Here is a 24,133-nt window from a genome sequence, read left to right as displayed (position 1 = left end):
CTAGTCAGGTACCTGTGAATTAAATTCAATAGGTTTCACTTACCGAGATGAATGATATTCTTCTCATGCATGTGCTTGACAGCTTCACACACTTGTCTCATGTAGTTAATGACTTCTGCTTCAGACATCTTGTAATCTGGAGCTGTGATTCTCTCAAACAGTTCTCCTCCAGACAGGAACTCAAAGATGAGCACCATTTCATCGTCATCTTCAAATGCATCGTGTAGATTGATTAGCTTAGGATGATGGAGTTGATTCATAATATCAATCTCTTTTCTAATCAGTTCCTTTTCCAAGTTATGAGACACTGGGATAAACTTAGCAGCAAAGATGTTGCCAGTTTTCCTTTCTCTACATCTGTGAACAACGCCGAAAGCTCCAGTACCGATTTCTTCTAAGATATCGTAATGATCATACACGGAGCTAGTCTTGATATCCACAGGTTGAGGCACGTATTTAAAAAAAAAAAAAAAAAAAAAAAAAAAAAAAAAAAAATACATTCCTTCAAATAGAGAAAATTCCAATTTCCCAACAGTACTTCCAGGCCTTGTACGAGAATTTCAGAGTTCTAGAAACCCTCCAATCCCAAATTCTCAGCCACATTATACCCATGTTTCCCATTCAACTTTCAACAACTGTCCCAAGAAAGGCTCATCATGCACATTCCCCACTCAAGAAAATGAGCAGTGAAGTCCCGTACTGAGGCTATACCCTTCCCCTCAAAGACCCCCCTTGAGTCCTCAAAGGCCCAAATACATACTTGAGCGACGTATCAGGAATATGAGCCATGGAAGCCTTGATCCACTTGTCATCACTGATTAGACGCTTCTCCACAATGTATCTCTGGATAGGCGATCCACCATCATGACGAGGTTTGCTCCATACCAGACTAATGCTGTCTTCAGTGGAGTCAACTCCCTTGGGGGCACCGGGCGCTCCGGGAACATCTGGAAGAGAAAGGAGTTATTGAAATGAGATTTATAGTTGTACCGCGTCCGCGTCCACACTGCCTCGATAACATAGATTCACCTCGTCGATCGACGGCTGGTCGACTATGTTTGGGCATCCCTTAATATTGTTTTCGAATAAAGAGGACTTGGCTATTTGTTCATTCTCCCAAAGCTAAGACCGTTGATTATTGTGATCAACGGTCCCTCAAATTATTGTGATCATATTACCTAGGTAATTCTAATGACTGGCTTTCGATTGAAAGCCTAGGTAAGGTGAGTCAAATTATTTCGTCTTCAGTGAAGAGCTCTCAACAGTTCTTGCAAATACCGTTTAAACTCCTGGTCGGTGTAGTCCAATCACCCCTATTTTACTAGATGTAAAACTTACCGAATGGATGTTTCGCCTTGATAGGATCAATGGTCAGGGCTGGTTTGGACAATCCATACTGATTCTCTGCCATGACACGGAACTCATATGTGCTTCCAATGGCCAAGTTCCTCACTCGTACAAACGGCGTGGTCACATAGCTGCTCACTTTAGTCCACACGGTCGAGTTGTAGTCTTTCTTCTCGACGACATAGTTGGTGATTTCGGATCCGCCATTATCGCGAGGTGGAGTCCAGTAGAGTGTGAGTGAGTCTCCAGCGAATTCATCAGCGTGTAGATTCTCAGGAGGATGAGGTCGGTCTAGGACTCTGACGTGTAAGGTAGCGGTGTCGAAACCAGCAGGGTTCTTCAGTTGGAGACGGTATTGACCTCCGTCAGAACGCTGCGAGTTTTTGACGACCAGACTGGCGGAGTTCATTGTCAGCTGAAAAAGGAAGGTAAAGAGTTCAAGAATGGTATAGGTAAAATAAAAGGATTGGTATTAGTTCCTTGAAGGCATCATCCTTCACCTTGTCTGGCAGGGTACGACTATGGACATGGCGAGGATAGTTGAGAATATGTTGGAAAATGACAATTTTACTCAAAAATTGGATTTCCTTTTCATAAAAGACAAAGCAAAAACAACTAATTGACCAACATTACCTGTTTGTGAACTCTGGTGTCGCTGTCGTCAATAATAGAATCGTTGGCAAACCAGAAAGCTGCCGGTTGAGGGAAGGCCATGAAAGGTACATGAATGGAGAAGTCCTCTCCAGCTTTCACTGTGATGTCTCTGACTCCACTCAAATCCATGACAGGTTTGTTTGGTTGTTCCTCAACAATAACAGGACCACTCTGTTTGCCTGGCTCGGAGTTACCTGCCTCATTGACAGCAATAACACGGAAAGTGTATTCTTCGCCCTCTGATAGATTTCCAACCTGGAAGAACGAAGTGAATGGTAATTATTACTCAAGATGGACCTACTTTTCAACCTTTGCTAAAAGTAGCTTACCATGTTTCTTTTCTTCTGCCAGAAACTGCGAGAGATAACCGATGGATAGTAACTTTCGGAGTTATGTCACACATGGTAAGTAAGCAGAAACATTTGAACGCTGATTATCAAATCTCAATAATTTTATCATATTCTCGGACTGGCTGGCTTTCTCCTATCCTGTCTTCCTGCTCTCTTCTCTTTCGGGACGATAAGACCTTGCATTTACAGTTCCCTCTATCAAACCTCTTCAAAAACAAAACTTACCATATAATAGAGTTGACAAACTTACCGTATGTACAGGGTTGGGCACTGGCACAGAGTTGGCATCGACCCAGTCTCCTCCCTTCTTGCGTTTCTGGACAATGTATCCCTTGATGCGAGCTCCTCCATCATGCTTGGGTGGTCTCCATGACAACGTGACGCTGTCCTTGGTGATACGATCCACCTTGGGTGCCTCAGGCGGGTCTGGCTTTCCTGTGGAAAAAGGGAGTAAGACATTAGAAGTTAGGAGATTTTCATGAGTGGAATAGTGCTAGTGCAGGTAAATTTTCCGTGAAATGTAGTTTAATAATTATATCATTAGACAATCTTGTTTGTTCATGGTAAAGAGTATTTCGCATTTACCTACAGAATGGATGTCAAAGTCTGCTTGATCTGTAAGGACATGGAAGGAGCCCAGATATTGTTTCTGGGCGTCCAAAGGGTTTAAACTCCAATCCTTCCAACACCTTGAGATAGGTGCCTTTCTTATCTCACGGACACGGAAGAAAGTAGAAAGTTAGTAAGTAAGACCATTATCATTACACTTACTCTTCTGTTCCTTGCATTGCACAATGTCGGTAGGTTTACTTGGTTTGCCAGGACCGGCTTCATTGATGGCAATCACTCTGAACTCGTATTTGCCTCCCTCTCTCAAGTCATGCACGGTGAAGTTGAGATTGGTGGTGGGGTAGTTGTTAGCACGCAGCCATTCGCCACCTCTCTCACGTTTCTCCACATAGTAACCTGTGACAGTGAAACAAACAAAATGAGATAAATCAAATTCATTAAAGTATCGATCAAGACAAACTGTAGAATACGTAACAAAACCATTGCAACATTGAACATCCATCTATTCTATTGCTTGCTCAATACTCAATTTTATAGAAAAACAAAACTTATGTAACGTAACTTTTGCAAACAGCCACCAAAAGATATGAGCTTTTGTAATATACACTAACACTCTCTCCAGATTTATGCAATTATGATTAATCTTCTTACTCACCAGTAATTGGTCTTCCACCATGGTTAGCCGGTGGGTTCCAAGCCAGGCTAACACTGCTCGGACTATATCCAGTAACCTCAGGCTGACTTGGTGCATCCGGAGGATCAAATGGACTCTTGGCAATGACTGGTTTGCCGATGCATCATGTGTTTTCACTGACCTGAATTCGACCTTGTATCCTTGAATCTTGGAGCCACCATCCGTGCGGGGTCTGTCCCACATCAGCGTGGCATTGTTGGTATCCCAATCCACAATCTGTGGCTGTCCTGGTGGATCTGGTACAGTGAACATGCATCATGTGTTTTCACTGACCTGAATTCGACCTTGTATCCTTGAATCTTGGAGCCACCATCCGTGCGGGGTCTGTCCCACATCAGGGTGGCATTGTTGGTATCCCAATCCACAATCTGTGGTTGTCCTGGTGGATCTGGTACAGTAAATGGGAATTTGGCGGTGATTGAATTGTCCAATTCCAGAGGCTCGGAGACTCCGTACTGATTTTCAGCTCGTACTCTGAATCTGTACTGACGGTTGGTTTCAAGCCCGAACACATCGTATGCTGGAGAGCGGACGAAACTGCTCAACTTGGACCAAAACTGAAAGCATGATAGAGATGTTAAAATTAGCAAAAGTGAAGTAAGGAAATGGTAAGTCAAAAAGTAAAAAAAAAAAAAATAAATAAATAAAATAAAATAAAATAAATAGTGACATATCCAGAAACGAAAAAAATCACAAATTAATGACCAAAAGGTAAAGAAAGTATGCTTTAAGTCAAATTTTCAGTGAAAATATATGTTTTGACCTTCGTAGGAAATGCCCTACCATGGCCACACCTTTATCACATATTATGTTTTTGAGGTCATCAATGACCCAGTTTTGACTTCTGATTTGGATATAAATAAATCACTCACGCCAGTAGCAGATTCGTATTTCTCCACAACATAGTTGGTAATGGGAGAACCTCCATCATCCAGAGGTGGTTTCCAGGACAGAGAACAACTCTCGGGAGTAATGTCAGATACATCCAGAGGTCCTTGAGGTGGTGATGGTTTGTCTGGAATGATATGAAGAAATTGTTAGTGGAATTTTTAAACAGGAAGGAGGTTAAATTAAAACCTTTTGTCCTGTGAAGAGACATTTGTCATTTGTGTTTATTAGTTTGATACTATTTTCGGTGATTTCTTAATTCTTTTACTTTTCGAAATAGTTTCTAGCTTGGATTCATGTCATAGGGAATATCTGACAGTGAAACAAACAAAATGAGATAAATCAAATTCATTAAAGTATCGATCAAGACAAACTGTAGAATACGTAACAAAACCATTGCAATATTGAACATCCATCTATTCTACTGGTTGCTCAATTCTCAATTTTATAGAAAAACAAAACTTATATAACGTAAGTTTTGCAAACAGCCACCAAAAGATATGAGCTTTTGTAATGTACACTAACACTCTCTCCAGATTTATGCAATTAGGATTAATCTTCTTACTCACCAGTAATTGGTCTTCCACCATGGTTAGCCGGTGGGTTCCAAGCCAGGCTAACACTGCTTGGGCTATATCCAGTAACCTCAGGCTGACTTGGTGCATCCGGAGGATCAAATGGACTCTTGGCAATGACTGGTTTGCCATCGACAATTTGAGGAAGGTGGATTTGACAGATTTCCTTCTATTTTATTTTCCAATAATGTATCAATTCCTTTTTGATTCTAAATCAATGTTTTTTTGTTCCATATTCCAGTGGCTCCTCACATTGACAGACGTCACTTGGGAGATATCAAACTATCTGCAGGAACTACACTCAAGTTTGATGCCAATATCATTGGAGAGCCTGTACCTCATGTGGACTGGAGAGCTGGAGGAAATCCTCTCAAGTAAGAGTATTCACAATTTATGAAGCCTACATGTTTATGAAGCCTACGTCCTATCTGGGAGAAGTGTGCCCAAACTGAGGGTGACACCCCCAAGGGTAAAGTTCTGGACCTGATTGAAGGCAATCAGTATGAGTTTAGAGTTCTGGCTGTCAACAAGGGAGGCCCAGGGGAACCCAGTGATCCAACTGCTCCACACCCTAAGCATTAAAGTGGGCCTTTTGTGTACCGATTCTTAATACGGTCATTGATGAGGGAATAGGACAGTTGTATTTTCCTTTTGGAAAACAACCGATTTTGATAGCGCGCCATTTTGGATCACACCAAAAGAAGGGCAATGAGCTTCGAAAGAGGGGAAATTTCGAAAGGAAAATAGATCTAGTGTAGTTATTTAAATAAAGCCGTTTTAATTCTCTTACGTTTAATCCACAACCTCTTTACTTTCAGTCCTATCTGGGAGAAGTGTGCCCAAACTGAGGGTGACACCCCCAAGGGTAAAGTTCTGGACCTGATTGAAGGCAATCAGTATGAGTTCAGAGTTCTGGCTGTCAACAAGGGAGGCCCAGGGGAACCCAGTGATCCAACTGCTCCACATATTGCTAGAGCCAAGAAAGGTAAGTGTTACCATCTAGTAGGCACACTTTTAAAAGATTCTATTTACGAACAGTTGAAACGATCTGGTTTATTTGACCAATTTCAGTGCTTCCTTTTCTTCGCTTTTTCCGTGTTCAGACGGGGTCGGCGTTTTTCGTCAGCATATCAATTAGCCCTGGAGTGATTGCTTTGGGCTGACATTTGGTTGTGGTTGTGGCTACACTGTTCCATTTTCAGTACTGTAGTGGTGTAAATACAAGTGTGATTTTATTAGCCTACTATAGACTTGACCAAGTTTTTCAATATTTCTTCTTCGTTTTCTTTTCAGTCTCTGTCCTATCTGGGAGAAGTGTGCCCAAACTGAGGGTGACACCCCCAAGGGTAAAGTTCTGGACCTGATTGAAGGCAATCAGTATGAGTTCAGAGTTCTGGCTGTCAACAAGGGAGGCCCAGGGGAACCCAGTGATCCAACTGCTCCACATATTGCTAGAGCCAAGAAAGGTAAGTGTTACCATCTAGTAGGCACACTTTTAAAAGATTCTATTTACGAACAGTTGAAACGATCTGTTTACAATCAATTGTCTATTTTACAATTGAAGGGTTTGACGCAAAAACTAAGCCTATAAGTCGTTTTTGCCTCAAACCCCGCAGTTTATGACTGGTAATCATAAGATTCATTAACCGTTGAAATTTTATGTAGTGGTCGAATACCTATCAAGAAAAGAATCTATTCTTACCTTGTCGACAGTCTCGCCCTACATCAATCGTGATCAACTGTCTGACATCAAGGTCCGCGCTGGAAGCAACTTCGAGTTCGACATCAATGTTATTGGCGAGCCTATTCCCACCAAGGAATGGTTGTGCAATGATATCACAATTATAAGCAAGGATCGGTTCAAGATTGTCAATGATGACAAGTCGACCAAACTGAAAGTGTTCGACTCGAAGAGAGGAGACAGCGGAATTTACACTTTGGCTGTGAAGAACTCTTGGGGAACTGACAAGGGAACTGCTAAAGTTACTGTGCTAGGTAAGGATTTTGTTTTAACTCCGTACACAAAAAGCCCACTCTGAGGCATAGGTGTAGGGGGAAACAGCCTTGAAAGTTGGGTTAAGCTTATAAGAATCTACGAAGCTAGTTATCATTCTTACTTACCTTACCTTATCGCCGGGTTCTAACAGGCCGCGTGAGCCCAAGACCTCCAGAAAACAGCTTACACTCCCTTCTATCCTGTGCGATTTCCATCCAGTCTTGATTTCTATGCCTACACAACTTAGCCTATATTAATGATTAGAGTTTGTGACGACGGGATAGGAGAAGCGCAGACTCAACGAAATAGTCATAAATTGTATTTGCTTTATTTCAGATATCCCCAGTCCACCTGAAGGACCACTCCTTACTTACCTTACCTTATCGCCGGGTTCTAACAGGCCGCGTGAGCCCAAGACCTCCAGAAAACAGCTTACACTCCCTTCTATCCTGTACGATTTCCATCCAGTCTTGATTTCTGTGCCTACACAACTTAGCCTATATTAATGATTAGAGTTTGTGACGACGGGATAGGAGAAACGCAGACTTAACGAAATCGTCATAAATTGTATTTGATTCATTTCAGATATCCCCAGTCCACCTGAAGGACCACTTAAGCCTAGCAACATCACCAAGTCTTCATGTAATCTAGAATGGAGAGCGCCTAGAGATGATGGTGGCACTGATATTCTGCACTATGTTGTGGAGAAGATGGATATGGAAACTGGTAGATGGGTTCCAATGGGAGATGTGTCTGGAACTTACACCAGGTGGGTTGAAAGAGTCATAGAGCAGCTTATACAAGTGAAAATGGGGTGTCGAGTGATAACAATCAAGTGATTTATCATTTAATGACGATGATTTCTATTCCAGTCCAGTTATGTTGAGAGAAAGTAAGAAGCTTCCGCAATAGAAGTGCTGACTGTCAAACTGAGTTCAAATCCCGACTTGAGTAGATACTTCTTGTTCTTTTCTATTCGGTTTATTTAGGCTTGGTCAATTTAAATGGAAATCTTGAGAAAAATGATATGAAAAGTAAAAAAATCAAAATCAAAAACTTAAAATGCTCAAAATAATAACTTCTTGAATTTCTTCTTCTACAGGGCTGAAAATCTCATCGAAGGCCACGACTACAACTTCCGTGTCAAAGCTGTCAACAAGATCGGCGAGTCCTTACCTCTTGTCTGTCAGTCTCCTATTACTGCCAAGGATCCATTCGGTAGACCAGACAGGCCAGGACAACCCACTGTTACAGACTGGGGCAAAGATCATGTGGATCTGGAATGGACACCACCCAAGAAGGACGGAGGATCTCCCATTTCTCAGTACATTATTGAGAAGAAACCTAAATATGGGTAAGTGGTTTTCTTTATAATAAAGTTTAGATGAAGATTTTAATATTAGAGTACATACTTGTCTAGAGTCTTATGACGGCATTTGCAGACAGAAAAAAAGCATCGGAAACATAAGATCAATATGAGACCGTCAAAAGACCTCAGATTTAAAGATCCTTTATAACTAAAGTTTAGATGAAGATTTTAATATTAGAGTACATACTTGTCTAGAGTCTTATGACGGCATTTGCAGACAGAAAAAAAAAGCATCGGAAATTGAACTAACATAAAATCAATATGAGACCGTCAAAAGACCTCAGATTTAAAGATACCGAGATATTACTCGAATTACAGATAAAGATTTAATCTTGACCACTGTGCCACGAAGTTTTGTAAAAATCTAAATTTCCTTCCGTCTGTTTTGATCCTCAGACCATGGGAGAAAGCGTGCATTGTCCCCGCCAATATTACAGCTACTTCAGTGCCTGACCTCAAGGAGGGAGAAGAGTATGAATTCCGTGTCATAGCGGTCAACAAGGGTGGTCCAGGAGAGCCAAGCAAGGCGTCTGCGCCCGTCACTTGTAAACCAAGATTTGGTAAGTTGGTGGATTTAGCAAACCATATACGTAAACAAAAAGCTTACTTGGGGCTTAGGTGTAGGGGCAAACAGCCCTAAAAGTTGGGTTAAACTTATACGAATCTACGAAACCGTATTTTTTTCGTAGGTCAAGTTGACCTAATCCGACAAGAAACTAAGTATGTGAAGCAGATAAAGATGCCACTATTTCGAGAAGCCTCTGGAGGACATTGATTGAAGGATTCTTCCTACTGTCCATACATCCTTCACGGGTATGTCCCGTGAATTAAAAATAAATATATCACCTGTTTGATGTGGAAGCAAGGCGTCTGCGCCCGTCACTTGTAAACCAAGATTTGGTAAGTTGGTGGATTTAGCAAACCATATACGTAAACAAAAAGCTTACATGGGGCTTAGTTGTAGGGGCAAACAGCCCTAAAAGTTGGGTTAAACTTATACGAATCTACGAAACCAAGTATTTTTCGTAGGTCAAGTTGACCTAATCCGACAAGAAACTAAGTATGTGAAGTAGATAAAGATGCCACTAATTTGAGAAGCCTCTGGAGGACATTGATTGAAGGATACTTCCTTCACGGGTATGTCCCGTGAATTAAAAATAAATATATCACCTGTTTGATGTGCTAAATATGGAAGACGAATTCTATACTTCTTTTGTTTTATGTTTCAGTTGCGCCGGTTATTGACCAGTATGCTCTGCAAGACATGACGGTGAAAGCTGGTACTAGACCAACTTCTTCTCTTTCAAAGGCCCAAGAGTATAATCCCTTCATAACTTTGTTGTTCAAAAACTTTGTATTGGACTTAAACGAGGGCTCAAAATCAATGGTCAAGCTTTCGTACATTGATAGTCAAGAAATACTCGTAAACTGATCACTTTTCCAACTTCTTCTCTTTCAAAGGCCCAAGAGTATAATCCCTTCATAACTTTGTTGTTCAAAAACTTTGTATTGGACTTAAACGAGGGCTTAAAATCAATGGTCAAGCTTTCGTACATTGATAGTCAAGAAATACTCGTAAACTGACTAAAAACCCCCCGTTCACTTTCTCAGATGTTCCCGGAAAGCCTTCCAAGCCCGAAGCCACGGACGTTGACAAGGACCACATTAAGATCAAATGGCAACAGCCCATCAGCAATGGAGGATCTGCCATCAAGGGCTACGAAGTTGAAAGGCGAGAGCGTACATCAGGCAGATGGATTAAGATTACGCCTGATCCTATTCGGGTAAGAGTTCTTAACATTTCTTCCTTTTCTTGAATGCGCGTTGTGTACATTTGCAGGATCTTTTTTCGAAAAGTAACTTTTTGAAAAATTCAGTCTACGAAGGTTTTAAGAGAGAATTAATTTTTCAATACTTGAATGCTTAACAAAAATATCATTCCCCAATTATTACACCTGCATAAATTTTCGATAAAGGAATTTTAATTGTATTGATTTTAAGCCCTCGTTTAAGTCCAATACAAAGTTTTTGAACAACAAAGTTATGAAGGGATTATACTCTTGGGCCTTTGAAAGAGAAGAAGTTGGAAGGCAACCATGCCAAAAAACCGAGCCGCATGGAAGAGGTTCATAAAAAATGTCGACCCCATTTGAGTGGAAAAAGACATAATAAAAGAAGAAGATTCCACATTTCAAGGCACCATGATTCAACAGTTCAAAAGGGATTTTTTTTTTTTTCAGACTAAGACGTCGTAATTAGTCCATTTATCCAATTCCTTACCATATTGGTTCTTGGCAACCACAGGTTCTTTCGTGGTGATGGGCTCGGAAAGTCCTTGCAAGTTCTCAGCTCTGACTCTGAACTCGTAGGTTGTTCCTTCCAGAAGTCTAGGCACTGTAGCATGGTGGTCATATGGACTGACATGGTTAACAGCAGGTACCCAGCCTCCTCCGTGAGTAAGATCTCTCTTCTCAATCACGTAGCCACTGAAAATAAAATCATTGCAAAATTAAGTACAAGATCACTTGGTCTTCTAAATGAACCTTTTTTCTGACCAATCTGCAATTATCAAGAAATGTAGCGTTTTTTACTTCCGAAACTACAAATATGAGAAAGTTCCTCAACGCACTTTTACACAATATTCAAAGTTTTTTCACTATCTGACATCTAGAAATCACTACTGATAACGCCCACCTTCTATTTAATCCACAGCAATAACACGGAAAGTGTATTCTTCGCCCTCTGATAGATTTCCAACCTGGAAGAACGAAGTGAATGGTAATTATTACTCAAGATGGACCTACTTTTCAACCTTTGCTAAAAGTAGCTTACCATGTTTCTTTTCTTCTGCCAGAAACTGCGAGAGATAACCGATGGATAGTAACTTTCGGAGTTATGTCACACATGGTAAGTAAGCAGAAACATTTGAACGCTGATTATCAAATCTCAATAATTTTATCATATTCTCGGACTGGCTGGCTTTCTCCTATCCTGTCTTCCTGCTCTCTTCTCTTTCGGGACGATAAGACCTTGCATTTACAGTTCCCTCTATCAAACCTCTTCAAAAACAAAACTTACCATATAATAGAGTTGACAAACTTACCGTATGTACAGGGTTGGGCACTGGCACAGAGTTGGCATCGACCCAGTCTCCTCCCTTCTTGCGTTTCTGGACAATGTATCCCTTGATGCGAGCTCCTCCATCATGCTTGGGTGGTCTCCATGACAACGTGACGCTGTCCTTGGTGATACGATCCACCTTGGGTGCCTCAGGCGGGTCTGGCTTTCCTGTGGAAAAAGGGAGTAAGACATTAGAAGTTAGGAGATTTTCATGAGTTGAATAGTGCTAGTGCAGGTAAATTTTCCGTGAAATGTAGTTTAATTATATCATTAGACAATCTTGTTTGTTCATGGTAAAGAGTATTTCGCATTTACCTACAGAATGGATATCAAAGTCTGCTTGATCTGTAAGGACTTTGAAGGAGCCCAGATATTGTTTCTGGGCGTCCAAAGGGTTTAAACCATTATCAAGAAATGTAGCGTTTTTTACTTCCGAAACTACAAATATGAGAAAGTTCCTCAACGCACTTTTACACAATATTCAAAGTTTTGTCACTATCTGACATCTAGAAATCACTACTGATAACGCCCATCTTCTATTTAATCATTATCCTAGGTCCCTATCATCCCAATAAAAGTACTCACGTGATTTCACTGCCTCCATTATCGGTAGGTGGTTTCCACGACAGTGTAACACTGGATGCAGTGACTTCTTCGTATTCCAGAGGTTCTTGAGGTGGTCCGGGACGATCTGCGTAAAAGAAAGAAGAGAAATCGTGAGACCGAAAATCCAAACAAAATGAGTTCAAATGTTTGGAGGCTGCTATCCCCGGGCCTTGATGGAACCTAGAAGCACCGTCACTGGTATACTTCAACCTCCTCAGTTTCTCTAAAATTCACCTGCGGCAGCTCTAGAAAGTCCGCACAATCAGGTTTATTCCAGAGAAAGCTGTGAGTTCATATATTATCTCATTAAGAGGATACCAAGAGGTGCCATCTAGGCCAGAGAGCTCGCTCAGGTGTCTAATGAGGGATATTCAGGTAGATAATTATGTCGTTGTCCCCTACTTCCTGAGACGGACTTGACCGTAGTCCCATTCAGGTATCCTCAAAAAAGCCAGTGTTATTGTCTGTGGCTTGACAGGGCTGGTTTTGTCTCAGTTTTGCGTCCTCCAGCGAGACGGTATTTGAAGTACTAAGTGGTATTTCAATCGCTGATCATTTCTCAGAGACCATACGATAGGGAATCAATTTATCATGACGCTGCGCCGAGTGTACTCCGAAATCAGCATATTTTACGAAACGTTTACTTCACTCTTCTAGCAACGGAAAATAAGGAATATTCTGTTTCTAGCCTACTTACCCAGTACAGTTACTGTAAACGATCCCTCGTCTCTTCCAGAAGTGTTTCTCAATTCCAGATGGTAAGTTCCCGAGTCAGATCTCTTGGTGTTGACGGTATTCACAATGGTGTGATAACCAATGGAAGTGACAGTCGTGCGTACAGAGTCTGTCTTCAACTCTTTGCCGTCAATAGTCCACGTCACTTCTGGCGGAGGTTCACCGATGAATTGGATTTCAACGTTGAGGATCTTGCCTGCCTTGATGATGATGTCCTTCAGTGGTGTCTTGATCTTTGGAGCCACTGTAAGAGGGAAATTATTGATATGAGCAGTGCTTTCTATGTATTTTATATTTTTATATCTTTGGTCATTCCATCGTCTAAAACTTTAGCACAATAGCTAAAGTTTGTTTCCACTGAGGAGGAAACAGCTCAGGTCCATGGCATTCATTCGTTGTGGTCTTTGGTCTTCTTTTTTTTTTTTTTGGTCTTTTGTTTGGCTTCATTTGGACGAGTAAATTTTACGTCCGAATTTCTAGATTCCACCTAATGCTTGGGAGACAGAAGGTCTTCCTCACTCTTCAGCGGGGGAACTCGGCAGAAATCATGAGAACCCTACCAGGTTCTTCAAATTTAGAAGAGATTTATGTCATCTAGTTTTATAAATATGCTTTGCTGACACAGAGCTCAATATAATTATAGCCTGTCTAAATTTGATGTACCTGCTGAATATGAGCAAAATAGTTTACTTACAGAATCTCTGCTTGCACATGATGATATCTGAAGCATCACTTGGTTCACTAGGGCCTGCCTCATTCACAGCAATCACTCTGAACTCGTATTCCTGTCCCTTGGTTAGGTCGGGAATCTTGACCTACAATTTGGAAAAAAATAACAATAAATAATAAATATTATTGGTTTTTGAACCATCACCAGATTATTCCCCTGCTGATGGTGACCGTAATAAAGACTGTTCTCTGGGTTTTTGTGAACTGTGCAACAATTCACAGGAAGAAGGAGGCCCTTCTTCGTGGGAACTTTGAGTAAACTTACGTCTGTCTTATTGGCAGGAACTTCCAGAGCATTCATCCAGTAGGGGTTGCCCTTTTCTTTCTTCTGGATGATGTAATCCGTGATGGGAGATCCACCATCGTTCAGCGGTGGCTTCCAGGCAAGATCAACGAAGTCCTCTCCCCAGTCCTTGACTGTTGGTTTCTCGGGAGCGTCGGGCTCATCGAATTCATTTCTGGCCACGGTTGTCTTGGTCGTTTCCAGAGTGTCTGATTCACCTGAAATAGTAAGAACGGTTCCAGTGTTGATGGGGTTTTTCTATATTCAGATATTAACGTAGGGATATTGTGTGGTTATCCGGTTTATTTTCAGGAACTTGGAAAATGTAAGTATACTATGGATTTAGAGAGTTTTTACACTGCTTAAGGTTACGTTACGATAGTTGAAACGTAAGACGTAAGTTGACCAAAACACTTTTTCTATATTCAGATATTAACGTAGGGATATTGTGTGGTTATCCGGTTTATTTTCAGGAACTTGGAAAATGTAAGTATACTATGGAATTAGAGAGTTTTTGCACTGCTTAAGGTTACGTTACGATAGTTGAAACGTAAGACGTAAGTTGACCAAAACATGGTCCTGCTCATGCGCAGAACTGCGAGTTTTCGTGAAATAACGTTCAAGAGTTCAGTTAACCGGACACTAATTTTGGTTGCGAAAACTGTCTATTATCTTCATATATCCATGATTTTCACTTACCAATGCTATTAACAGCTTTCACACGGAACAGATATTCTTTACGGTGAATCAGTCTCGGTACGTCATAGAATAGAGACACAGTCATTCCAGCATCAGACCAGGTACCACGGGAAATGTCCATCTTCTCAATGATGTAATGTAAGATGGGAGCACCTCCATCATCTACAGGCACTCTCCAGCTGAGCTTACAGGACTCCTTGGTGACGTTACTAACCTCCAGGGGTCCTTCAGGTGGAGATGGTTTGTCTGGAAAAAGAGGATCCAAAGGCTCCGAAGCTCCATACATGTTCTCTGTACGAATTCTAAACACGTACTTCTTGCCTTCGGTGAGACCTTTGACGGTGAAGAATTCCTTGGGACAGAATCCGGGAACGGTCTTCCAGTTGTCCAGTCCGTATTCGGCCATTTCGATGATGTAACCTGGAATTATATGCGGAATGCGGATGTTAAGTTTTGATTCTTTTATAGGTCAGGATACTAAGGAGTTGGAAAGTGATCACTTAGTTTCAGTCTATGAGCCTCTCTCCTCTCTCTAGCTGTTATTATTTTAAATTCGATCAGCCCAAACTGGGGGCCCCGCGCCTTTGAAACTGCCCCGGGCCCCGCGGGGGGCTAATCCGGCCCTGGGTATAGAAAACACCAACTATACAAAACGAGAAAGTCAAAACATGTCACTCACTTGACCGAGTGTGTGATCTTGAACGGATAAGTTTCGTCCAGCGTGGTAAGTTCATCGGGACGATGATAAGCCGCGTACACATCGACACACTCCCAATGTTCAGACAAAGGCAGTATCACCTGGAGGCAGCGTTTCTCTACAGCATCGTATGCTTGAGGTAAACATTGCATTACTTCTTCATCCCACCAACGGGTCTGAGGAAATCTGAAACCATGGAATGTAAGAAATTTTAATTGTGTTGAGCATACTCGTACTTGAATGCTTAACAAAAATATCATTCCCCAATTATTACACCTGCATAAATTTTCGATAAAGGAATTTTAATTGTGTTAAGCATAAATGCTTGTCACAAATGTCATTCCCCGCTTTTTTTTACCAACCTCAGTGGTGTAGTGGTTAGCGCGGTGGACTTCGGATCTGGAGGTTGGTGGTTCGAGTCCAAATCAAGTCATAAAATTTAGCGTAGTGTATTAAGCGGGGAATGACATTTGTGACAAGCATTTATGCTTAACACAATTGAAATTCCTTTTTGTCCTTTTACTTGGATAAATTTTATGACTTGACTTGGACTCGAACCACCAACCTCCAGATTCAAAGTCCTTGAGTCCAACGCGTTACCACTGCACCACTGAAGTTGGTAAAAACCTGGAATGTGTTAAATATCATTCACTCCTTACTATGTGAAAAGCCAGAGGCGCCAGCACGTTGAATGCCCAAGTTCCCTGGTCACTGAAGTTAAGCAACGTTGGGCGTGGTCAGTATCCGGATGGGTGACCATCTGAGCAATCGCGTGCTGCTGGCTTTTTCAGTCCCACTCAGGCTGGGTGATGTCAATGTGAAGAGGCAAGTAGCTAGTCTCCGAATGGTAAGTGAAACCTCAGTTAGGTACCAAAAATCTTAGGAGAATTAGCAGTTTTACAGGAGGTGTTAAACACTAAAATAATTAAAAGAAAAAATAAATAAAATAATAGGTGGATTCGATTCTAGTCATTACCTATATACTGTAGGGGCAATACCCACTGCCTGCGGATGATGTAGATAGTAATCATTTATGACTCATATCGCAATGCTTTCTCCTCAATAAAAAGTATAAAAACAACCTTATTTATGTTTCCGTTTACCGTTCCAGTCACACAATCAGACAGACTTACTCCTCTTGTATCCATAACATGTTTCGACACTTTACAGCATCGTATGCTTGAGGTAAACATTGCATTACTTCTTCATCCCACCAACGGGTCTGAGGAAATCTGAAACCATGGAATGTAAGACATTTTAATTGAGTTAAGCATACTTGAATGCTTAACAAAAATATCATTCCCCAATTATTACACCTGCATAAATTTTCGATAAAGGAATTTTAATTGTGTTAAGCATATGTAAATGCTTGTCACAAATGTCATTCCCCGCTTTTTTTTCCAACCTCAGTGGTGTAATGGTTAGCGCGGTGGACTTCGGATCTGGATGTTGGTGGTTCGAGTCCAAATCAAGTCATAAAATTTAGCGTAGTGTATTAAGCGGGGAACGACATTTGTGACAAGCATTTATGCTTAACACAATTAAAATTCCTTTTCGCTCTGTTTCTACTTCATTAGCGACATCGCCGTAGAAGTTAGCGCCGCGCTTGAGGAACCGCGTGCCCGCGTACTTGTTGGAGCGACGTGCTACCAGTGTTACGTACACGGAGCGACCGAATATCGATACCTGAGGGAAGAGAGATTTGTTCAGGTATTTATTTTCATTTTAATTCGATATAATTTAGCAACAAGGCCATTTGCAAATATGTTCAGGTATAAGTCTTTGAAAAAAGGGAGTATAAGAGCCAGTTAACAACATTTCAGTGAAGAGTGTTCATAAAAAGTTCCACCCCACAATAAGAAAAGTTCTACCACAAAACATTTAGGATACCTACTAAATACTACATTAGATTTACGAGTCTGTGTCGTAGCATGCCCCACTTGCCCCACAGTGTGTCCCTTGTAATCAAATGGGCAAGAATAGAAAGAAAAAAAATTGTCTGATAAGTTTGTGGAAAAAAATCAACTCACATTTGATTGGCTGATGAATCCGTGCATAATGAAGAGTAGCCAATCAGGATGAAGTTCCTTCTCCACTTTAGACAGCAGATGAGAGTTCCACACGAACCGATAGTTAGGCTCAGTTCGAATCCCGTACAGGGTCGGTTTAGTGGTGGGGGCAGGCTCAGATGGGAATAGGGACTGTTCAGGGCTGGTATGTGGGGAGGAATTGGACGGGAGGGCAGAATAGTCCACACGGCTTGTGTATTTATCAGGGGTGTAATCATTGGGCAGTTCCCATATTGGAGGGGCATTCTCTTCGGGAATGAATAATCCTAGAAACACGTTCATTGCATGTTGCTTCTCTGCATCTGAGAACCGAAAGGGTTAAAGAGGTTTGATAGGAACTGTAAGTGTTAAGGTCTTATCATCCCGAGATCGAAGACGAGAAGAACAGGATAGGAGAAAGCTATGTGTCTCGGGGGTGCCATGTTGATTTGTAAAGAGTGAGTAATGTCGTAACTGTAACTGTAGGGAGAAGAGAAAAAGGAGACCTTTAAAAAGTGATAAAATAAGAATGGCTAAGAGGCAGACCGAACCAAGTCCAAAAACGTTTTGAAATAGTCAAAGTTTAAAAAGAGATAGCCATTTTGTTTTTGCTCTCATTTCAATACAACGCATTTCAATACAATACAATGCATTTCAATACAATGCAATGCATTTCAATAAAGTGAAGTTAGCAACCAATTAAAAAGAAAAAAATAGACCTTTTGTGCTCTTTTCAACGACGTACAATAGGTACTCCGAAAGTCGATTTTTTAGGATGCTCTGCCTCCTTGAGATCTTTAGGTAATTTATTGTAACTATAATTATAAATTTGTAGGCAATTGAGTTTGCACCAATATTAATAAAGTGAAGTTAGCAACCAATTAAAAAGAAAAAAATAGACCTTTTGTGCTCTTTTCAACGACGTACAATAGGTACTCCAAAAATCGATTTTTTGGTCTGCTCTGCCTCTTACCCATTCATTGAAGAGGTGCTCTATTTATTAAACTGTTAGTACGATGGAACGAACATCTTGTTCTAAGCTAACAATCTAAATAAAGCACTACTTATAGACTTAGGTATACAATAAAAATCATGTAGGCAACTATTTCCTAGGTTCCTAGGATATAGCTATAGACTTTGGAACTGAGGGTTGGTGAATTGAGTCCAAGTAGTTATGAGCATAAAAGGCAAAAAAAAAAAAATAATAATAATTAGGTACCTACGTAAGTTCCCTGTCAAAGCTGGGGGACTGGTACATTTAAATTAAAAAGATGTAATTTTATTCCTAAAATACCACTGAACCAATAAAAGTACTCACGTGATTTCACTGCCTCCATTATCGGTAGGTGGTTTCCACGACAGTGTAACACTGGATGCAGTGACTTCTTCATATTCCAGAGGTTCTTGAGGTGGTCCGGGACGATCTAAGTGAAAAAAGAAGAGAAATCGTGAGACCTACATTTCAAACAAAATGATTTCATAGGTTCATTCATTAAGTACCAAATTAAGTAGTTCTCTTTCAAACAGATACATCATGTTTTTACTACTTATTGTGGTGGTATTTGTTTTGCTGATCGTTTCTCAGAGACAATACAATAGGGGATCGATTTATCATGACGCAGCGCCGAATAGACTCCAGAATTAGAGCATTTTAAGAAACCTTTACTCCAGTCATCTAGTTCTTCATCTAGCCTACTTACCGAGTACAGTTACTGTAAAGGATCCCTCATCTCTTCCAGAAGTGTTTCTCAGTTCCAGATGGTAAGTTCCCGAGTCAGATCTCTTGGTGTTGACGGTATTCACAATGGTGTGATAACCAATGGAAGTGACAGTCGTGCGTACAGAGTCTGTCTTCAACTCTTTGCCGTCAATGGTCCACGTTACTTCTGGTGGAGGTTCACCGATGAATTGGATTTCAACGTTGAGGATCTTGCCTGCCTTGATGATGATGTCCTTTAGTGGTGTCTTGATCTTGGGAGCCACTGTAAGAGGGAATATATGGATATGAGCAGTGCTTTCTATGTATTTTATATCTTTGGTCATTCCATCGTCTAAAACTTTAGCACAATAGCTAGAGTTTGTTTCCACTGAGGAGGAAACAGCTCAGGTCCATGGCATTCATTCGTTGTGGTCTTTGGTCTTCTCTTTTTTTGGTCTTTTGTTTGGCTTCATTTGGACGAGTAATTTTTACGTCCGAATTTCTAGATTCCACCTAATGCTTAGGAGACAGAAGGTCTTCCTCACTCTTCAGCGGGGGAAATTTCTCGGTGCACGTTGTTGGAAGGATTGGGGGTTTAAACCGTTTGGTTGCCCAGAAATAATATCTAGGCTTCTTTCATATCCTAAATTTTTGTAATGTTTGTACATATTTACAGATAATTTCAAAAGTGGAAAACAACTTACTTGACTTTAGGTGCTGGTGAAGCTTCGAATGGTACGGTGTAGTTGATTCTAGTACCAGCTTTCACCGTCATGTCTTGCAGAGCATACTGGTCAATAACCGGCGCAACTGAAACATAAAACAAAAGAAGTATAGAATTCGTCTTCCATATTTAGCACATCAAACAGGTGATATATTTATTTTTAATTCACGGGACATACCCGTGAAGGAAGTATCCTTCAATCAATGTCCTCCAGAGGCTTCTCAAATTAGTGGCATCTTTATCTACTTCACATACTTAGTTTCTTGTCGGATTAGGTCAACTTGACCTACGAAAAATACTTGGTTTCGTAGATTCGTATAAGTTTAACCCAACTTTTAGGGCTGTTTGCCCCTACAACTAAGCCCCATGTAAGCTTTTTGTTTACGTATATGGTTTGCTAAATCCACCAACTTACCAAATCTTGGTTTACAAGTGACGGGCGCAGACGCCTTGCTTGGCTCTCCTGGACCACCCTTGTTGACCGCTATGACACGGAATTCATACTCTTCTCCCTCCTTGAGGTCAGGCACTGAAGTAGCTGTAATATTGGCGGGGACAATGCACGCTTTCTCCCATGGTCTGAGGATCAAAACAGACGGAAGGAAATTTAGATTTTTACAAAACTTCGTGGCACAGTGGTCAAGATTAAATCTTTATCTGTAATTCGAGTAATATCTCGGGATCTTTAAATCTGAGGTCTTTTGACGGTCTCATATTGATCTTATGTTTCCGATGCTTTTTTTCTGTCTGCAAATGCCGTCATAAGACTCTAGACAAGTATGTACTCTAATATTAAAATCTTCATCTAAACTTTATTATAAAGAAAACCACTTACCCATATTTAGGTTTCTTCTCAATAATGTACTGAGAAATGGGAGATCCTCCGTCCTTCTTGGGTGGTGTCCATTCCAGATCCACATGATCTTTGCCCCAGTCTGTAACAGTGGGTTGTCCTGGCCTGTCTGGTCTACCGAATGGATCCTTGGCAGTAATAGGAGACTGACAGACAAGAGGTAAGGACTCGCCGATTTTGTTGACAGCTTTGACACGGAAGTTGTAGTCGTGGCCTTCGATGAGATTTTCAGCCCTGTAGAAGAAGAAATTCAAAAAGTTATTATTTTAAGCATTTTAGGTTTTTGATTTTGATTTTTTTACTTTTCATATGATTTTTCTCAAGATTTCCATTTAAATTGACCAAGCCTAAATAAACCGAATAGAAAAGAACAAGAAGTATCTACTCAAGTCGGGATTTGAACTCAGTTTGACAGTCAGCACTTCTATTGCGGAAGCTTCTTACTTTCTCTCAACATAACTGGACTGGAATAGAAATCATCGTCATTAAATGATAAATCACTTGATTGTTATCACTCGACACCCCATTTTCACTTGTATAAGCTGCTCTATGACTCTTTCAACCCACCTGGTGTAAGTTCCAGACACATCTCCCATTGGAACCCATCTACCAGTTTCCATATCCATCTTCTCCACAACATAGTGCAGAATATCAGTGCCACCATCATCTCTAGGCGCTCTCCATTCTAGATTACATGAAGACTTGGTGATGTTGCTAGGCTTGAGTGGTCCTTCAGGTGGACTGGGGATATCTGAAATGAATCAAATACAATTTATGACGATTTCGTTAAGTCTGCGTTTCTCCTATCCCGTCGTCACAAACTCTAATCATTAATATAGGCTAAGTTGTGTAGGCACAGAAATCAAGACTGGATGGAAATCGTACAGGATAGAAGGGAGTGTAAGCTGTTTTCTGGAGGTCTTGGGCTCACGCGGCCTGTTAGAACCCGGCGATAAGGTAAGGTAAGTAAGAATGATAACTAGCTTCGTAGATTCTTATAAGCTTAACCCAACTTTCAAGGCTGTTTCCCCCTACACCTATGCCTCAGAGTGGGCTTTTTGTGTACTACCCAGCCTCCTCCGTGAGTAAGATCTCTCTTCTCAATCACGTAGCCACTGAAAATAAAATCATTGCAAAATTAAGTACAAGATCACATGTATAATCAATGTCGGACACAGTATTAGCGAGTTTTAGAAGAACAAACGGACACCATGACAGAAAAAAAAGAACTCAATTCTTTTGGCTAATAAAGTTTGAGCTTATCAATTCTTCTGACAGGTATGTTCAAATATCTATCTTGTCCTTCTCTCTTAGATTTCGGGACAATAAGATCTCCGCTGTTATAGGTAAGTGGTCCCTCTATCAAAATCCTTGGGAAAAAAACTCACCTGCAGAGCCAAGGCGCACTTGCCCACTGCAAACTGCGCTGTGTTAGTCCGATCCAAACAATCCACACAATTAACCCTTACAATCCCCGTCTGGTAACTCATAGCTTCACCTTGGGACACACAGAACAGTCCTGTCTTGCCAATAGCACCCTGGGCTATGTCAGCTAGCTTCCACATCACATTGGCATCCTTCCTGCAATGGAGCAGTTGCAAATGGGTAAAAATTATTAATAAATGTTCGATTCCTACGTAAAAAGTTGTGAAAATCCAAATCTGAGGTCAAAACTCGGAAATAATAACTGTAAAAGGTCGAAAATTCAGTTTTTATTTTCTGTCAGAGTCCTGAACTCTGACGTCAGACTTCAGGAGATGCGTAGAAACGTATGCGTACAAACATGAATTGCGCAGAAATGCATGCGCACAAACAGATTAATGTGTTGCCTGCGAGGGAGCTTTGCTCGGGACATTTGATGTGACGTCATCGCCTACGAGAGCGTATGCCGTGACGTCAAACTTCACGCAATTTTTTGTACAAAAAAGTTCCTAGGTGGTTAGTTTCTAGGATCTCTCTAGATCATTTCAAAAAGTATGCAACCTTGAAGGGCTACAGGCTACACAGGAAGTTCTGAAAAATCTCGCCTGCTGGATTTCATTTTTTAAATTGCATTACCTAGGTACGAGACAATCGGAAGAAAAAAAATTGGATAAAAATCGTAATAAATGAAATGTTTGGAGGTTACAACTGTGTAGTGTATAATTTTGTATGCTATTAGCTAGTTGGATCAATTTCCAGTGCCTTTGAGTTGAAAAAATTCTTTAATAAATTTGTTGAGAATTTTTCCCCCTGGTGAAAACTTACCGTTTTAGTAGCATACAGGGCAATTTTCTGGAGAGGACAAATCAAAGGGAGAAACTTGTGGTTTCCTTCCGAGAAAATCATTCTGGATGTTCTTCTAGTTTCAACAAACTGTATGGTGTGTACTCATCTGGAAATCAAGATGTAAATGAAAACATTGGTAGTTTTTCAATGAATTCACATGACACAGTCACATTAATATTATGTCTGTCTGGTAAATGTATTGCAGACCTCAAAGCTACATTTCAGACACTATTGAAGGAAAAGTATTGAACCCTATTAATATTATGCATATTACTCAATAAATACTTACCCGATAGTTGCTTATGGGAAGAGGTTGCAGATTACCAACCACATGCAATGTAGCTTAACGCAAGTGATCCATCGGGTGAAGGTGTATTCAATGTTCTGTTAATGGCTGATTGCTGGGTCTGGCTAATAAAAAGAGGTGAAATAAGAGGAATGGGGAACAAAATTCGGAGTTTTTTTTTTTTTCTCGTTTTCTCGGTAAAAGCAGGAAGATTTTTGAAATTTCGCGGTTTGTTATTTTTTGATAAGAATGCACGATTTTTTTTAAATCGATATTGCAGAAATCGATTGATGTAGGTCTGTGGCGACCGCCACCGTGTCAAAGCGCCTTACGCATCCATATACACTGGGGCAACCTAACCTAGCAACAGCGACCTGCGGCGGATTGCTTGTTGCTGGTTGAGTGGTTGCCTGTTGCTAGGGGACTCTAGGCAACCATGCCGCATGCGGCGTAGTCATTTACACTGAAGCAACAACAGGCGATCATAGATCGCTCTATCTCCAGAACCACAACACCTAGAAAGCTGAAATTTGGTAGGAATATTCCTTTTATGGTCTAGGTGTGCAATAAGAAAGGATTTTGCGAAAATCTAAACCGATCCTGAGATATGATCAATTTTTGATCGCTAAAATCACCATAAGAAATACACAGAGTGCAGAGACTGAGGGAGAGAAAACTTTTCCTCGCTCGCCTAATATTGAGTTTCGTTTATGTTTTTAGTTTGATAAAAATACAAGTTCGGCCATGCCTTTTCCACAAGCTTGGCCATGCCTCGGGATGAACTAGCGGGATTCCGGAGCGAAGCGACGGAATTCAGCTAGTAAATCTTATATTATAAGAACGAGAACTCATTCACATTTCACACACTGATCGCCCTATCTCGAGAACCACCACACCTAGCAAGCTGCAATTTGGCAGCGATATTCCTTTTATGCTCTAGGGG

General features: G+C 40.9%; 5 protein-coding genes and 1 long non-coding RNA gene across 6 annotated transcripts in view; 1 reads left to right on the top strand and 5 right to left on the bottom strand.

The window, feature by feature from the left end:
- Nucleotides 1-5,093, bottom strand: part of LOC103512724 (twitchin-like) — a 29,463-nt gene extending 24,370 nt beyond the window's left edge. Inside the window, exons 1-11 of the mRNA XM_026826118.1 lie at nt 5,069-5,093; nt 4,488-4,630; nt 4,018-4,172; nt 3,745-3,865; nt 3,577-3,712; nt 3,123-3,317; nt 2,602-2,786; nt 1,981-2,256; nt 1,339-1,762; nt 761-947; nt 44-456 (exon numbers count right to left, since the gene is read on the bottom strand). Of these exons, the coding sequence (XP_026681919.1) occupies nt 44-456; nt 761-947; nt 1,339-1,762; nt 1,981-2,256; nt 2,602-2,786; nt 3,123-3,317; nt 3,577-3,712; nt 3,745-3,865; nt 4,018-4,172; nt 4,488-4,630; nt 5,069-5,093 (2,260 nt within the window). The remainder of the gene's footprint in view (nt 1-43; nt 457-760; nt 948-1,338; nt 1,763-1,980; nt 2,257-2,601; nt 2,787-3,122; nt 3,318-3,576; nt 3,713-3,744; nt 3,866-4,017; nt 4,173-4,487; nt 4,631-5,068) is intronic.
- Nucleotides 5,092-10,576, top strand: LOC103512723 (twitchin-like). The gene is made up of 13 exons (XM_026826117.1): nt 5,092-5,143; nt 5,320-5,452; nt 5,495-5,653; nt 5,897-6,063; nt 6,281-6,284; nt 6,372-6,544; nt 6,792-7,073; nt 7,660-7,843; nt 8,177-8,428; nt 8,840-9,003; nt 9,673-9,816; nt 10,055-10,227; nt 10,457-10,576. The coding sequence occupies exons 1-13, from the start codon at nt 5,092-5,094 to the stop codon at nt 10,574-10,576; spliced, it is 2,007 nt and encodes a 668-aa protein (XP_026681918.1).
- Nucleotides 10,577-10,664: 88 nt separating this feature from the next.
- LOC113468864 (twitchin-like) lies at nt 10,665-15,021 on the bottom strand. Its single transcript, XM_026826116.1, has 6 exons — nt 14,616-15,021; nt 13,899-14,134; nt 13,599-13,719; nt 12,867-13,148; nt 12,149-12,254; nt 10,665-10,929 (listed from the first exon to the last, which is right to left on the bottom strand). Exons 1-6 carry the CDS (start codon nt 15,019-15,021, stop codon nt 10,680-10,682), a joined length of 1,401 nt encoding a protein of 466 aa, XP_026681917.1. The 3' UTR covers nt 10,665-10,679.
- Nucleotides 15,022-15,270: 249 nt separating this feature from the next.
- LOC113468866 (polyphosphoinositide phosphatase-like) lies at nt 15,271-17,678 on the bottom strand. The gene is made up of 3 exons (XM_026826125.1): nt 17,600-17,678; nt 16,289-16,343; nt 15,271-15,498 (listed from the first exon to the last, which is right to left on the bottom strand). The coding sequence occupies exons 1-3, from the start codon at nt 17,661-17,663 to the stop codon at nt 15,291-15,293; spliced, it is 327 nt and encodes a 108-aa protein (XP_026681926.1). The 5' UTR covers nt 17,664-17,678; the 3' UTR covers nt 15,271-15,290.
- A 2,063-nt stretch (nt 17,679-19,741) lies between these two features.
- LOC103512720 (twitchin-like) lies at nt 19,742-22,677 on the bottom strand. The gene is made up of 7 exons (XM_008477496.2): nt 22,664-22,677; nt 22,025-22,217; nt 21,745-21,751; nt 21,204-21,387; nt 20,619-20,870; nt 20,199-20,362; nt 19,742-19,869 (listed from the first exon to the last, which is right to left on the bottom strand). The coding sequence occupies exons 1-7, from the start codon at nt 22,675-22,677 to the stop codon at nt 19,760-19,762; spliced, it is 924 nt and encodes a 307-aa protein (XP_008475718.1). The 3' UTR covers nt 19,742-19,759.
- Nucleotides 22,678-22,884: 207 nt separating this feature from the next.
- LOC108252807 lies at nt 22,885-23,410 on the bottom strand. Its single transcript, XR_003392462.1, has 2 exons — nt 23,194-23,410; nt 22,885-23,010 (listed from the first exon to the last, which is right to left on the bottom strand). It is a non-coding gene; the product is annotated as an uncharacterized LOC108252807 (long non-coding RNA).
- Nucleotides 23,411-24,133: the final 723 nt, after the last annotated feature.

The sequence above is a fragment of the Diaphorina citri genome, unplaced genomic scaffold, assembly GCF_000475195.1.
Source record: "Diaphorina citri unplaced genomic scaffold, Diaci psyllid genome assembly version 1.1 scaffold877, whole genome shotgun sequence".
In the NCBI taxonomy this organism is placed as follows: Eukaryota; Metazoa; Arthropoda; class Insecta; order Hemiptera; family Psyllidae; genus Diaphorina; species Diaphorina citri.
This window is presented reverse-complemented; position numbering and strand designations above follow the sequence as displayed.